Source organism: Pyrus communis, chromosome 2 (assembly GCF_041283825.1).
Source record: "Pyrus communis isolate YQ-2024b chromosome 2, ASM4128382v1, whole genome shotgun sequence".
NCBI classification, from domain to species: Eukaryota; Viridiplantae; Streptophyta; class Magnoliopsida; order Rosales; family Rosaceae; genus Pyrus; species Pyrus communis.
This window is the reverse complement of record NC_142566.1, coordinates 19,426,807-19,442,701: the sequence shown is the minus strand read 5'-3', so window position 1 is coordinate 19,442,701 and position 15,895 is coordinate 19,426,807. Positions and strand designations below refer to the sequence as shown.

Below are 15,895 nucleotides of genomic sequence, written 5' to 3'. Positions count from 1 at the left end.
TAACAATAAAGACAAAATAAAGGGTAAAATGAATAGTACCAAGATTGACTTTTTAGTGTAAAAATGTGGTTTTTCGTTAAAGTGAACAGTACTGTAGGTTTTTCGTTAAAACTCCAAAAAAATAATTATGAGAATTTTAAATATAAAAGAATGATAAAAGATAATATTCAAGACTTGTCACGTGACGAGTTTTAAGTGTATTGTAGTGCCACTCAGTGAAGTCCAGTGATAAGTCAAGCTCCACAAAAAAATTTCTCCTAAAGAACACCCGAGGCTTGTTCAAACAAAAAATGGACAAAATAGTGAAATTATCCATGTGAGGAATGTAAGTATTATCGAAAGAGAAATGGAATACAATCCTACAAAAAGTTGGTAAGAATTTAGAGTTTATGGGCTCACTTTTTTGGGTGCTAGCTAATGCATTAGAGAAAATAAATAGTCTTGGAAACCAACTTGCAAGTGCAGAAAAGAAATGGTTTGCCAATGGAAGTAAATTTATTAGTTCATCCAAATTGCTCATTGTTTCAAAACTTTCGTTTGTCTTTATGCTTTTGTCTCCTTCCGAAACTTGCCTTCACAATTTAAAAGGATAAGAAACAATATTTTATAACAAAAGTACAATTCTGGTCGACCAAAAACCTGCATTGCGGTTGGTGGGTTATCTCTGTCACCATATGCAAGCTTCCTAGACATGGTGATGCAGTTTCCTGGTTAATTCCAAGTCTCCCTCCACAGTCAATCGAACTTTTTTCGTTTAACTGTCTTGCTTGATCACAATAACGTGAGAGAAAATCGAACTTTGTATGACTTGTTTTCTGAATTTCTTTATTTTGGGTTCCAAATTTAAGAATGTTTCATTTTTTTTCATTATCATCCATCCAACCGAAAGAATAAATAGAGTTAAGTCAATGTCTCTTTTTATTGATTTTTAATTTTTCCTCCCACTTCTATTCTTTTACTAGTGTTTTTAATAATTTAATAAAATTCGGAAATTGGGGATTGGTCTGGACTATTGTTCTATCGGGAATTAGCTCTTTGTAATTGTTCTGAGCATGAAGAAAGTGGCATGCTTGTTGATGGCTAATCCAGATGTCTCGGTTCTTTTTTAATGTCTTTGCTGGTATAGAGAGTAAAACCACTATTGTTATTCGAAGACCATACCATATATCTAGTATAGTTCGATTAGCCTAATCCATTTTATATCATCTTTCCAACGAAAAAAATAAATTGAGTCAAGTCAATGGTCTTTTTTTACTGAATCTTAATTCTTCATTTGGCAATATAATTATTGGAGTCTTTTTACCGATTTTTAATTCTTCATTTGACAATATAATTATTCGAGTTGGTCGGTAATTCAAAACTAAGAACGTGCTTACAATTTTATATTACACTGTCATGAAGCACGCCATATGTGAATTTGACTTTGGATGATTTAGAATCTGTTATTGTTAATCTTTTTTATATTTTAATCAAATTTTCTCACATTTTCAAAGTTACATTATCTGGTTTGCTGGGAGTGGGGGAGCTTTATACCGGGGGCGGCCTAGGGACAGTTTTCAGTGTGCTGTATGACGGAAAGGGATCCTCTACGACATCTTCAACGAGGTGAAAGCAAAGACGTCCATGTTCAAACCAGTCTTGGATGCTGAGCTCTGTTTTGATTTCGTTTAAGTTGATCATGATGACTAGTGGTAGGTCTATGAATTATTTTCAAGGAGTTAAAGAGTAAAAGAAGTACTCAACTTTTTTTTAGAACACAGATATTAGCGGAAATTCTCCCCCGCACAAGTTTTTTCACGAATGAATTGTTGAGGTTTAGGACAAACCTCATTTCTGACCTGCTCTACAGATTGCAAGACGACCAAAATGTATAGGCTCAAGTGCATAATATGGGCTAAAACTTTTGCGGCTCGAAGATTTTTGGGTCTAGTTAGAGCATCTCTTCAAGAGAAACTCTAAATTTTTGTTAAACTAAGTGAGCAGTATAAAAAACTATTTTAGCTACTCAACTTAATTTTTCATCTCCAACAACACTATTTTAACAAACTTCGAATATTTTATTATTAAAAATTCAAACTCAATCCACTCATTTTGTAAAACAATATTCCCTCTTCATTTTCTCCTTGCTCAAGGTTCTACCCTCCAATGATTTTTTTATTTTTATTTTTTACATTTAGCAAGTGAATAGCTGCACTCTAAATTTAAAGAGCGACCGTTCATTTTGTTACAATATGGACTCTTTTACAACATCTCTTGGAGATGAATTTTTTGAGTTTTGCACTTTAAAACAGAGTGTTTAGAGCGTTGATTGTTTTACAACAAAAAAATACGAAATTCCAATTTTCCTGTTAGTGTGGTGGTACAAAAAGTATAGAAAATAAATTCAAAAGAGTAGATCAGTAAAATTGGTTTGTGGTTGTTGAAAGGTTCCAACTTGCGACTGATTGCGAGCGAACACAACACTTTCCGGGAAGGGATGGAAAATGGGTTTGTGGTAGGCGAATTCCTTGTCCCCAAAGAAAGAAAAAGAAGAAATGCCCCCATGCATACCAACTGTTTGCGTTGCGGTCCAGAAAATTTTAAATTATTTCAATATTATTTGTAATATATTAGAATTTATCTTTGGATCATTGCATTGTCATTACGCTCTTGTCGGAAGCCATGAGTGTGATGGGTGCGATATTTTGGTTAGCCGAAGCATCTTCTTGGTCAGTCAATGCAAAATATATTAGTTTCGAAGTTTCCCAGAAAGCAGCTTTGCAATTTGCTTGGTAAGTCAATGAGGTAGGTGAAAGCAAAAGTCAATGGATTCAACTAAGAAGTTCTTAGCCTCCTATATGAAGCAGGATCGGATTGTTCCTTGTATTAAGAGCATTTTTATTTGGGTTTTTTTTCATACTACTATGTTCTCCTCTTGTCTTCAAATTTTGATGGAAATGATTGCAAGTTAGTTTTGGGATTTTTCGGTGTCGGGTTTTGTTTGAGGGAAGCTGGAATGGCTGAGGCGCTTTTTGCAGAGGCTGCTGTAGGAACATTGTTTACTCTGCTGTATGATGTTGTTAAGGATGTCAAGGACAAGACTATGATGTTTAAGGAGCTCCTCGGAGATCTCAATTCCACGCTAGAAGCGTTAAAGCCGCTGATCGATGACATAGCGAAGTACAAAGCGGTGTTGGATCAATCAAACAAGGAAGTAGAAAAAATTGAGAAACAAATGAAGAATGGGAAAGAGCTAGTTCTCGAGTGCTCCAAGCCTAGCCGTTGGAAACTCTTCAAAAAGTATAAATACACCAACCGACTTCTCAATTTGGACAAGTGTCTAAAAAGGTTGTTGGAGATACTGAATGTGGAGGGAACAAGGAATACGTTTGAGAACTTGGTTGTTTCAAGGGAGACATTTGGTGTTGCGAGGGAGAACTTGGCTGTTTCAAGGGAGACATTTGGTGTTGCGAGGGAGAACTTGGCTGTTTCAAGGGAGACATTCGGTGTTGCAAGGACGAGCTTGGCCGTTTCAGGGGAGACATTTGTTGTTGCGAGCGAGAACTTGGCTGTTTCAGGGGAGACATTTGGTGTTTCGAGCGAGACCTTGGCTGTGACGAAGGAGATCTTGGCTGCTGTCCAGAAAAATGGTTCGGTTGGAAGCAAAGAGAATGTTGTGATACAAAATCAAGAAGGATTTCGTGATTTGGGTTCAGTTCCAGAACCTCCACGTGTTACAGTTGGATTGGATGAGCCTTTGAGGTATTTGAAGAAGATGCTTCTCAAGGTCGATGTCTCAATGTTAGTGCTGACTGCTACGGGAGGATGCGGGAAAACCACATTGGCAATGAAATTCTGTCAAGATAAGGACGTCAAAGGTATGATAGTATTTTCTAATAACTAATTGAGAATTGTTATAGTAGAATTAATCTGTAATTTAACATCTTTTTCTCTCGATTACTACTAGTAGTATGCTATAGATGTCGGTCGTTGAGTTGAAGCCTTTTGTATGAGTTTACAGCACCTATTTATACCAAATCAATCCCAGCTTCAGATATATATAACACCAAAGTTAATCCAAAGTGTAATATTTCAATTGCTTGAATATTGGTATATCTTGGATATTAGTCTCACTCGTGCGTTATATCAGCAAAGAATCATCCCCATTGCTGATATACAGTTCATATCTGAGAGACTGAGTCTTACAGGAATATAAATGGAAAACCTCACGGGTAGGAATTTACAACACTAGCTTCATGATTGGACTACGTTCCAATACGAAAACTGCTTCACTCGTTTCATACTCTTTGCTTATCCTAGAGCTGTACTGTACTTGAGATCAAGATTTAATTTTTTCAGTCTTAACATTACCATCGTGTCTTGTTCTTTGTTTACACATTTATCAAACATATTTCTTGTGTTGTATTTTGATAGATAAATTCAAGGAAAATATATTCTTTGTCACTGTTTCGGAACACCCCAACTCAGATGTAGAAAAGCTATATCAACGCGTGAAGTCTCAGGAAGCAGGACAAGATCCTCTACTGTTGGTCCTGGATGATGTTTGGTCCGAATCTGTTCTTCAGAAGTTTGTTGATTTGAAATTGCGAAATTACAAGATCTTGGTGACATCGAGATCTGAATTTCCAGGATTTGGCACTCCGTATAAACTCGAACCTTTGGAGGATAAAGATGCAATGACTCTTTTGCGTTATTCAGCAGCCCTGGGAGATAGCTTGTCTGTTCCAGAAGATCTCCTGAGAGAGGTTTGTTTCTCACTATGCAATTCACGACACAATATACTTATCAAGGCCTCACAAATTATAGAGCAACAAAGTGGGGACAAGAAATTGTTTTGATCTTTTACGATAAGTATACACATACAGAAGCGAACACCCATTTTACCATACGAACGTGCAAATGATCATTCACGAATCACATATGATTTTAATTAAGAACTAAAACTAAAATAAGAATGAAGATAAGTAGGTAGTCATTAACCATTTTCATGAAACCATTGAGATGTTAAAAGAAACTTGAACTTACAGTCTGCAACTCGGATAGTAGTTGACATCATTTGGTACAACTAACCTGCAGATACTAAAGCACTGTAAGGGAGTTCCACTTGCCATTACAGTGACCGGGAACTCACTTAGCGGACAAGCTGCAGAATCCTGGCTTTCCAGACTAGAAGACTGGCGTAGAGGTTCTATTCTTGATTATGAGACTAAGTTGCTTCTTTGCCTTCAAAGTAGCATAGATGCCTTAGGTGACAAAGAGGCTATCACCAGGGAATGTTTCATGGACCTTGTTTCATTTCCTGAAGATCAAAGAATCTCTGCTGCTGCTTTCATTGATATGTGGGCAGAGTTATATATGCTAGATGGGGACTTTCAGTCCATCAAGAACCTCCACGAGCTCGCCAGGAAAGGTCTGGCAAATCTTGTGATCACTAGGTACTCAAGATTTTATGTTTCTCCAGTATAATATTCTCATTGAAAACTTCTATATTCATGAGTAGCTCCTACCATAATATACAACTGTAAGTCTGCAACTGACTGAGTTTGGATTGTTACCAGGAAGGAGAATATGGTGATTCTGGATAACTACTACAGCGAACACTTTGTTCGCCAGCATGATATGCTTAGAGAGCTGGGCATCTACATTGCGAAATTAGACCCAATAGAAGATAGAAAAAGACTGATTGTCGTAAGTGGACGCAATCAACCCAAGTGGTTGAGGGAGCAGAAGTCTCAACCCATCAACGCTCGCCTATTGTCTATCTCCTCTGGTTGTTCCATCTCACTCTCTTTATAAAATGCATATACGTGCATCTGCCTATGACCAGCATATGTACACACACACACACTCAGATTTGAATAGCACTATCATTTATTTTCTTCACACACATCATCACATGCACAAGTACATGTATATGTACACACGCAAATGCACGTGCACACACAGACACACACGCTAAAATATACACTAAAGTTTCATTTAATTCTCTCCTACTCATATCTCGTAGCATATTGTTTGCAGATGGAACGTACCCAACACAATGGCAGAGTGTTCATCTACCACAAGTTGAGGTTCTAGTTTTGAATTTTAAGACGGAGAACAATGCCTTACCTGAATTTGTGCAGAAAATTGTCAAGCTGAAGGTTCTAATAGTCACAAACTATGGTTTATCGTCTACTGAATTGAGTAATTTTGATCTTCTGGAATCATTATCAAATCTGAAGAGAATAAGATTAGAGAGCATTTCAATTCATTCCATAACCAAGAACTGGGTACCATTGAAGAGTCTAAAGAAGATATCTTTATTCATGTGTAATATGGGTCAAGCTTTCCACAATTGTTCCATCAAAATTTCTGATGCCTGGCCGGGTCTAGAGGAAATGAATATCGACTATTGCCATGATTTGGTGGAACTGCCTGCCGAGCTCTGTGATCTTGCTCATGTGAAGGTGCTTAGTATCACCAACTGCCATAAGCTATCTTCCTTGCCTGAAGAGATCGGAAAGCTGCAGAATTTGGATGTATTGAGACTAAGGTCCTGTACAGAGTTGGTAGGGCTTCCGGTTTCAATTGAGAACCTCACTAAGTTGCGCTGCCTTGACATGTATAATTGTTTCGGCATTAGGAAGTTGCCTGAAGGCATTGGTAAGATGAGAGGTTTAAGAAAGATCAACATGGCACAATGCTCAAGATTGGAGTTGCCTCTATCAGTGTGGGATCTTGACGAGCAGTTAGAGGAAGTGATTTGTGATGAAGAGAAGAAACCTTTCTGGGATTCCTTCTTAGCCAGAGACAAAATCAAGGTGACAAAAGAAAATTCCAATCTGAATTGGCTCGAAAAGCTTCAGTTATGAGACCTGTCTTTCCTCAATAAATGTTGGAGCAACATGTTTCTGATTTGTGTTGCATTGTTTTCCTCAATAAATGTTGGAGCAACATGTTTCGTTCTTGGTTCTGTCCAATTTCTATGTTTCATCATATGAGTTTTTATTTCAAACTCTCTTGAGTCTTCATATCTTGTGTTGTTTTTTTATGCGTAAATATCATGTTATTGTTTTACACAATATAAATAATGTGTAGTATATTTTCTTTGATTATGCGAAACAAAATGTGTTTTAACTGCACCTAATATGTTAATTATGCATTTGGTTATATCTATATGTTTTTTTTTTTTTGGTTGCTTACTTTGGTAAAGATTATCTAAGTTTTGGTTTACCATATTGTCAAAATATAATCAGTAGTGCTCGACCGCAAGTGAGTTAACTGCAACGTAGAAATAATGGTTAAATATTTAATCGATCATTGCTCTTTCTCATCGCTCTAAGTGAGAAAGAACTAGCTTACTTTGTTGTTGATGGCTAATCCCGATGTCTTGGTTCATTTTTACTGTCTTGTGTTGGTTTAGAGAGTAAAACTACTATTATAATCTAACGACCAAACCTTATATATAGTGTAGCTCGACTCGCCTAATCCTTAGTTCGATTCTCTCATTTAAATTTTTGTTAAACTAGCAAGTGAACAATTTCAAAAAATTAATTCAACTATTCAATTTACCTTTTCATCTCTAACAACACTTTGTATTTTAACAAGAATATTTTATTATTAACAATTTAAACCCAACCTACTCATTTTCTAAAACAACATTCTCTCTCTACCATTTCTTTTTGCTCAAAGGTCCACCCTTGAGTTTTATTATTTTTTTTAACATTTAGCAAATGAATTGTTGCACTCTAAAATCCAAGAATAGTTGTTTATTTTACCATCATAGAGATTCTAGCCTAAAGATGATTTTTTTAATTTGACTATTTATAATAAAATTTGGGTTGCCTTACCAAAAAAAAAAAAAAACAAACAAACAAACGAAATCAATTACCAAGTGTGGTGGTCTAAAAGGGAAAAGGATCCATCCTTTTTCGGGAAATCTGTGAGATTTTGTGATCGTGACCGTTCATCATATATTGTGCAGTCAATTTTATTAGATCTTATTTATATTTAATTTAAATTTTAAATAATTTTTTATCGTATAATGTATAATAAACAACATGATCACGAAATTTCCAATCCTTTTCCGCCTAAAAGTGTGAAGATGAATTTTTTGAGTGTGACTATACTTTACGAGTTAAAAAAACTTTTTTGGGTAAAAATTTCCTCTACTTTTCCTAGTTCTTTCCAAGCATAAATGTAACGAAGGGCAGAGAAGGGCCATGAAGAATGATGAACTAAACTGCCTCTTTCCCTGAAGTCTTTTTTTTCCCTTCCTGCACCGCTTTCTTGTAGAATTTGCGATTCTCAGTCGGGCTGAGCCGACTGGGTGTACTATACAACGCGCTCCAACTCCGAAATTTCTATCGAGCTTCAATAGTAAGTATTTCTATGCTAAAACCCAGATAGCTTGATCACCAACAAGGTAAGAGAAAGTCCAACTTTGTATTGCTTGTTTTCTGAATCTCTTTATTTTGGGTTCCAAGTTTAAGAGTGTCTCGCTTTTCCACAGTTTCTAATCTGTTATTGTTTTGGGAAAGTGGCTAAAATGGTCCGAAATCAAATCTCAAATTCTCAATCTCTGAACTTATCAAAATCCAATATCGAACACATACTGAAAAACTGATCATTTCAACAATTGGGTGAAAAATGATTATTTCGGCCAATTTCCCTGTTATTTTCTGTCGTCGTACATTTTAGATCGAAACTTTTGTAGGTTTTTCTGATTTTGGTGTTGGTTTTTGTTGTTAAGAATCAAGAAATGGGTGGAGCGGATGACCTTTTCGGAGGGGCTGGTCTCGGACTAGCATTCAGTATGCTGTATGATGCCCTCAAGGAGCTGATCACCAAGAATGTAATGTTTACGCCCCTCCTCAAACGCATCCAATCCAAGTTAGACCTTTTGGCACCCTTGTTGAAAGATATAGAAGAATCCAACAAGAAATTGGATCTTCCGGTCGAGGAACTGAAAAAGTTGAAAGTACATTTGGAGGAGGGCATACAGCTCCTTCCAAAGTGCGAAAAGACTCAATGGTGGAGCGTAGCCAAAAGGTACAAATACGCCAACAGGCTGATTGAATGGAATGAATCTCTTCAACAACATTTGGAAATACTAAACGTTCAGGGAATAAGGGATGTGAAGGACATTGCAGTTACGATGAAGATTATAGAGGAGGCGGTCGGAAGAATTGAATTGAATCAGGTGATCCCAAAACAACTCGATTGTGAAGCCTTCTGCGCAGTACCTGAACTTCCGCCGCTTGTGGTTGGATTGGATTTTCCTCTGAGGGAATTGAAGAGGAAGCTTCTAAAGGACGAAAATGTGTCAATGGTTGTGCTGACTGCTCCCGGAGGATGTGGAAAAACCACTTTGGCTACAAAGTTTTGTCAAGACAAGGATGTCAAAGGTATCATATATTATAACTTAGCACTCTGAATTGTATATGTTTTTTTTCTTTGTACAACCACGGCAGATTTAAATGACGCCTCAAGGACAGATTTATTATGTTTTTTTTTTTTTATAGATACATTCAAGGATAATATCTTCTTTGTCACGGTTTCAAAAAAGCATAAATTGGAAAATATTGTTCAAGATCTATATCAACGCAAGGGTATCCAGGTACCTCCTTTCCAAAACGAAGTTAGTACAGTGACATTGCTGCAACGTTTTCTGAAGCAAGAAGGGCAGAATCCTATACTCATTGTCCTGGATGATGTTTGGTCTGGATCAGAATCCCTTCTGGAGAAGTTTGATCAATTCAAAACGGAAAATTACAAGTTTTTGGTGACATCTAGGTCTGAATTTCGGGGATATGGTTTCCCTTGTTCTTTGCAACCATTGAGTCATGACAATGCGATGAAACTTTTTGATCATTCAGCATCCCTTGGAGATAAGAGCTCTCATATTCCAAAAGATATTCCAGAAAAGGTACTTTTTAGTTGCAATGCACAGAATGTATAGTCAAAAGTTAGTTGACTTGGTTTTGGAAAATTATCAAGAAATTATGTTCACTTTACGCAAAGCATCCACAATTGAGTGGACGAACACATCCATTTACCATATAAACCTGTGAGTAATCATGAATTTAAGCATATTTGTGGACTAAAACTAAAATTAGAATAACGAAATGTAGATAGTTTATTTATCCATTTTCTCATCTTAGTAACTTGAACTTTGGCTCTGCAACTTAAAAGGTAGTTGGCTTTGTTTGGGAAATTATCCTGCAGATAGTTGAGCGTTGCAAGGGCTTTCCACTTGCTATTACAGTGGCGGGGAGATCGCTTTGCGGGCAGCCTATAGAGATATGGCAAAAAAGGGAACTTGACTGGTCTAAAGGTTTTACTTTTCTTGATTCAGAGACTGAATTGCTTTTCATCCTTGAACAAAGCTTGGATGCCTTGGATAAAGAAATGGTTGCCATCAAGGAATGTTTCTTAGACTTAGGTGCATTTCCGGAAGACCAAAGAATCCCTGCTGCTGCCCTCATTGATATCTGGGCAGAGTTATATGCTTTAGATACAGATATAGAGTGCATTGCAAACCTCCACAAGCTCACCGAACGAAGTCTAGCTAATCTTGTTGTTACAAGGTGTGCAAGCTTTATTTTCTCTTGTATGATATTTTCGCTCTATTTCCCCTTTATATTCACGACTGGTTGATGCTAATAACTTCTTGTTGCAATCTGTTGGTTGAAGAAATCTCTTCTAAGAAACTTAGTTTTAATCGTCACCAGGAAGGACAAGATTGAGGGGGACGGGTATTATAGTGAGCACTTTGTTACCCAGCATGATGTTCTTAGGGAACTGGCTATCTACAACACAAAAAAAGGACCAGTAGAACGTAGAAAAAGACTGATTATTGACATATGCGGAGACAAACTTCCAAAATGGTGGAGAGAACAGAAGCAGATGAAGGCCCGCTTATTATCCATAACAACTGGTTGTTCTATCTCTCCCTTTCGCTTTAGCAATTACGTAGACATGCACAAATAAATATTCATTCCGCACGCACATGTATGCACATTAAGTCTTAATAATACTTTCATTTTAGTTTCGCCTCCCCACACTCACAGTTGTTACTTTGCAGATGAAGGGTTTTCAACAAAATGGCCCAACTTGCAAATGCTAGAAGCTGAGGTTTTAGTATTGAATTTTCAGACAAAGAACTATGCTTTACCCGATTCCATGGTGAACATGGGTGAATTGAAGGCTGTGATAGTCACAAATTATGGTTTCTTACCTGCTGAATTGAGTAACTTCCAACTTTTGAGTTCATTACCAAATCTTAAGAGAATCAGATTGGAACGCATCTCAATTCCTTCCATAACGAAAAATCCCTTACAATTGGCTAGTCTGAAGAAGATATCCTTGTTCATGTGTAACATTGATCAAGCTTTCAACAACTGTTCCATCTCAATCTCATCAGCATTCCCAAATCTAGAGGAAATGAACATCGACTATTGCAGTGATTTAATTGAATTGCCTGCCGAGGTTTGTGATCTTAGTAAACTAAAGAAGCTCAATGTCACTAACTGTCATAAGCTATCTGCCTTGCCTGAAGGGATTGGAAAGTTGAAAAATTTAGAAATGTTGAGGCTAAGATCCTGCACAGAACTGTTGGAGCTTCCAACCTCGATGAAGAACCTTGGAAAGGTACACTTTCTTGACATATCTGATTGCTTCAGCATCAAGGTGTTGCCCGAAGATATTGGTGAAATGAGTAGTTTAAGAAAGATCAACATGAGACAATGTTCAAGGTTCCAGGAGCTGCCTCCATCAGTCAAGGGTCTTGAGCAGTTAAAGGAAGTGGTCTGTGATGAAGAGGCAAAATATTTATGGGAATCATTCTCGTCGTATCTGAAAAACGTAAGTATAATTGTGGCCAAAGAGAATATCAACCTAAATTGGCTCCACAAGACTCAGTGAACGTTGCTCTTCACCCTCTGTGTGATTTGTGTTTTTGGTGGGACCTTTTACACAGTTTCTCGATTTTTTTTATTACCTTAGCTATGGCCAGGGTCGGTGGCAGTCCCCTCCCCTTCTCCTTTTCTTTTATGTTTCCTTCTCTTTCCTTGCTTTTCAGCTTGTTCTTTCTTTTGTTTTTTAGGCTTGCTACCCCCTTACTTCGTCCCATCTCTGTTGCCCTTTGATTGTCCTCACTCCTCAGCCCTCCTTTCCATCTCTTCCGTCCTTCCCCCTTCCTGTTTCTCCTCTTTCCCTTTCATCCCTTTTCCCGTTTCCTTCCATTTTCCCTTTAGTTTGCTACTCTGTCATCCATCCCCTTTCCCGTTTCTCCTCAGTGCCACCATTTAGATTTGCGACCACTAATTTTTCCCGCAAACTTCCGCGATTCTCTTGGAAGGTGAGTATAGCTCCTGCTCGGGTGTTCCCGCCACCTCCGTCTGTGTGCCCTCGTTGGCACTGTTGCTTGTGGGTTCCTTCTTCTGGCAGGCTTCCTTTGTTCCTTCGATTGGTGGCTGCAACTTTGGGGTGCTCTTTGGAGTAACGCGTCTTCTGTTCCTTCACTTCTGGGTCGGCTTTTCTTGGCTGGATTTCAGGCGGTTGTTGGGGTCTCCGTTTGAGGCGTTCAGGCTGCAGGTTTCTTTGGTGTGTTTTTCGGTTTTTCTGAATTGGGCTCACTCAATACTTCGTGTTGGGCTAAGGGTTACCATGGAGGTCCATTTTTTTGTTTGTGTTTTGTATGTGGGCCTCTTCTTCTGTAATGTATTGTGTTCGTAATAAAGTAACCTTTTACCAATAAATAAATAAATTTATGTGGGATTCAACAACACAATCTGATTCATGCTTTCCCAAATAGATTTTAAAAGAAAAATGAACCCAAAAAAAAGGTTGAAGAGTCTCCATAAGATAAAAAATTTCATGTCACGGGGTTAAGCGTTAATCTTTGTAAGTAAGTTTCTTTGATATCTATACTCACGTCTACCGGTCAAGTTCAGTATTATTCATATATACTCTAGGTTATATATTGCGACAAATCTGTCTCAAACTATGTTTTCCAACAAAAATAGTTCCATTAGTCTTGTTCAATGTTAATAGTTGAAATAAAGAAAGAAAGGGTCTTATTTTCTCTTTTGGTTTCAAGAACAGGCCATATTTTCTAAGAAAAGCGAATGAAAAAAACCTCAAATTTTTAAATTTTAATAAAAAAAATATCCTATAACTTTATTTAATAATAAGGATAAGGAGAAAAAAAAAAAAAAAAAAAAAAAACCTAACTAAAGGCCCGTGCAATTGCACAACGTTTTTTTCCCAACTTTTATTTGGTTTGGTGTGCTGGTGCTTTTTCCCAGCTTTTGTATTTGCTTCTATGGAGTTTTTTCTCCTCTTAAAATATATGCCGCAACTTAAAAAAAAAAAAATTATGTGGAGTGATTGATGGCAGGAAAAAGGGATTCATAAATAAAAAAAATAAAAAAATTAAAAAAAAAAAACCTGGCAGGAAAAGTGGCTTTTTTGGAATTAAAAAAAGAAAAAAAAAAAAAGGCATTCTTAGAGAGAACCAGTGGAGTTCATTAACATAAGGATAAGACAGAGAAAAAACCAAAAAAATACCTAACAAAAGTGCGTGCAAGCCATTGTATCTCTATCAAATACGTGATCCTCCACTTACAGATAAGAACAATATGAGGAAGCAGAGAATTTTTTCAAACTGTCAACCAGGAGTCTTTTTCCAATCAAAGGTCCATCTCTCTTCAAATCTCCTAGAAATTCAACTCCATTTCAATCTCCAATTTTCGAACATCTAAACGGACCTCAAAGTCTTACTGATTCAAGCAAATGAAGTTGAAGATCAACAAGGCCTGCGATTTCAGCTCCATCTCAATCCTTCCTCCTCACTCAAGGATCGACTATTAATTTTCTGGAATTTCAATTGCAAAGTGTTGTTTTGTTCCCGAGGAACTCAGGAAAATGATTTGCAGAAATGTCGAAGTTTTTCATCTTTAATTTTCACTGTTTAATGAAGTTTTCACTTAATTGAGCTTCTTAGATTCGATTTTTCGCCTACTTCTTGTATTTGGATGACACATTCTCTATGTTTGATATCAGTTCTAAATGCTTTTCATGCACGAGAGTTGTGTTTGGCTCACGAAAATGTAGGAAAATTGAATTTTGAATTTGAAGCTTCTTGTCATCTAGGATTCTCAATTATTTGAGTAAAATATAAGCTCGATTTTATTTTTTTTTTTCTTGTGAATTCCAGGTTCGATTTATAATTCATAGTATCATTTGTTTGATTTGTATGGGAATATGCTAAAAATAGACTTTGAGCTGTGAACCATATGAATTTTTAATCACCTCCGGTTCTAATTGGTTCTTTGTTTGATTAGAAAATATAAAAAAATTAAAAGAGTTCAATATAAAAAAAAAGACACTATTTATGAAACTGAACTAAGAAAGAGACACTATTTATGAAATTGTACCAAGAAAGAGACACTATTTATGAAATTATACCAATTACTATACACTATTTATGAAACTGGACCAAGAACTAGACATTATTTATGAAACATGACCAAGAACTAGGCACTATATATGAAAGTGGACCAAGAACTAGACACAATTTATGAAGCTGGATCAAGAATGAGACACTATTTATGAAACTGTACTAATTACTATACACTATTTTGAAATAAAACCCAATACGTAGGCACTATTTATGAAAGTGAACCAAGAATTAGGCACTATTTATGAATTTGGACCAATAAATAGTGTAGTATTGTTCAATTTCATAAATAGTATAGTACCGTTCAGTTTCATAAATAGTGTATATAAACAGTAATTACACCCTCGCCACCATGAAACGACAAAAAGATCGAAAAGCAGTGAAGCGCCTATAATTTAAGGAAGTACCATGTGTGACCTCCCACTACATCAAAGCCCGAAGACTCAAGCAGCTCGACGGGGACCACCTCACAAGTCGAAGACTATCCAGTTGTTATGCAATTCCTACCTTACAACTAAGTTCTCGTTCGTTTCACTCGTTTTTCAATGAGGAATTCAGAAGTAATCATAACTTGGCTTGGTTGCATGCTTACAACAACTGGTCACTACTGCACTTCAAAAGAAGACTGCGCCCTTCTTAGGGACTCATTGCAGGAATTACGCACCCCGATGGACCAACAATGCTCTTCAATGCAAAAGGGTAAACCAATTCCCCAACACCCACATGGGTTAGCTCTCCAAGACGACAAGAGGATAAACTCTACACTCCGAATATCCAGACGTGGATAAGCCTGGCTGCCCTAGTATAACTAGATGCATGATGGCTTACGTCGGGATTCCTTGAAGTAGCCACAATGGTCTTTTTCAAGGCTTAGCTAACTGAAGGATTTTGGGTCTCTTGGCGTAATTCGTGGGGAACCGAGCCTTAGAGACGAAGAGGGCACATTACGCAGTATATTTGATGGACGGCTGCCCTAGAACCCTAAAGCTGCTACCGAATGCACTAAGGTAGCTTACTGTTTCCAGAAGACCGCCTACGGCTTACCCTTCGAGCAGTAAATCCATGCTAGACTTTTACAACCGTACATTCTTGTGAAAGGTTAAACAAGCTAGCATGCATATACGAAGCTTTATCCATTGTCAACATGCTACGTAGTCGATAAACTTCACCCTTGCCAAACGCGAAACAACTTACACCAAGTCCTAAAGTGTTGTGATACTTGTTACGCAACCTATGGAATTAGAGAAAGCCAAGGTTAACAGTGTAGTGGTTATGCAGATTTGTCTACTTCTGTAAGTAAAGCATCCGGCTGCCAACCCTATGACTAACAACTTTGCAAAGTTCTATACCAACACCTATGGCTGCATAGACTACGCGGGCCTGTCTGCTTATAGAAAAGTAGCACGCCTGCCACTGGTCTATAAAGTTTAAAGGTTAGGGCATAAACAA

At 37.2% G+C, this 15,895-nt stretch overlaps 1 protein-coding gene and 1 pseudogene across 5 annotated transcripts; both read left to right on the top strand.

Annotated features, from left to right (window-relative positions):
* The first annotated feature begins 2,352 nt into the window (after positions 1–2,352).
* On the top strand, positions 2,353–7,124 carry LOC137749038 (putative disease resistance protein At5g66900; annotated as a pseudogene). Its single transcript, XR_015956646.1, has 5 exons — positions 2,353–3,857; positions 4,414–4,745; positions 5,077–5,435; positions 5,559–5,770; positions 6,022–7,124. The product of XR_015956646.1 is annotated as a putative disease resistance protein At5g66900 (transcript).
* A 908-nt stretch (positions 7,125–8,032) lies between these two features.
* Positions 8,033–12,751, top strand: LOC137749040 (putative disease resistance protein At5g66900). 4 transcript variants are annotated; one of them, XM_068489223.2, is made up of 6 exons: positions 8,033–8,407; positions 8,735–9,389; positions 9,507–9,910; positions 10,210–10,571; positions 10,716–10,921; positions 11,069–12,751. In XM_068489223.2, the coding sequence occupies exons 2-6, from the start codon at positions 8,744–8,746 to the stop codon at positions 11,905–11,907; spliced, it is 2,457 nt and encodes an 818-aa protein (XP_068345324.2). In that variant the 5' UTR covers positions 8,033–8,407; positions 8,735–8,743; the 3' UTR covers positions 11,908–12,751. The 4 variants fall into 4 exon arrangements, with proteins under 4 accessions (XP_068345324.2, XP_068345325.2, XP_088541800.1 ...); XM_068489224.2 differs by having other exon boundaries at positions 8,126–8,361; XM_088685674.1 differs by having other exon boundaries at positions 8,168–8,361; positions 10,177–10,571.
* Positions 12,752–15,895: the final 3,144 nt, after the last annotated feature.

What these genes read in the sequence shown, in the direction of transcription:
- LOC137749040 (XM_088685674.1), top strand. Translation starts at nt 8,744, where the DNA reads ATGGGTGGAGCGGATGACCTTTTCGGAGGGGCTGGTCTCGGACTAGCA. An exon ending in CAAAAGATATTCCAGAAAAG is followed by an intron (nt 9,911 to 10,176) that starts GTACTTTTTAGT and finishes GCAACTTAAAAG; the next exon opens with GTAGTTGGCTTTGTTTGGGA. An exon ending in CTTATTATCCATAACAACTG is followed by an intron (nt 10,922 to 11,068) that starts GTTGTTCTATCT and finishes GTTACTTTGCAG; the next exon opens with ATGAAGGGTTTTCAACAAAA.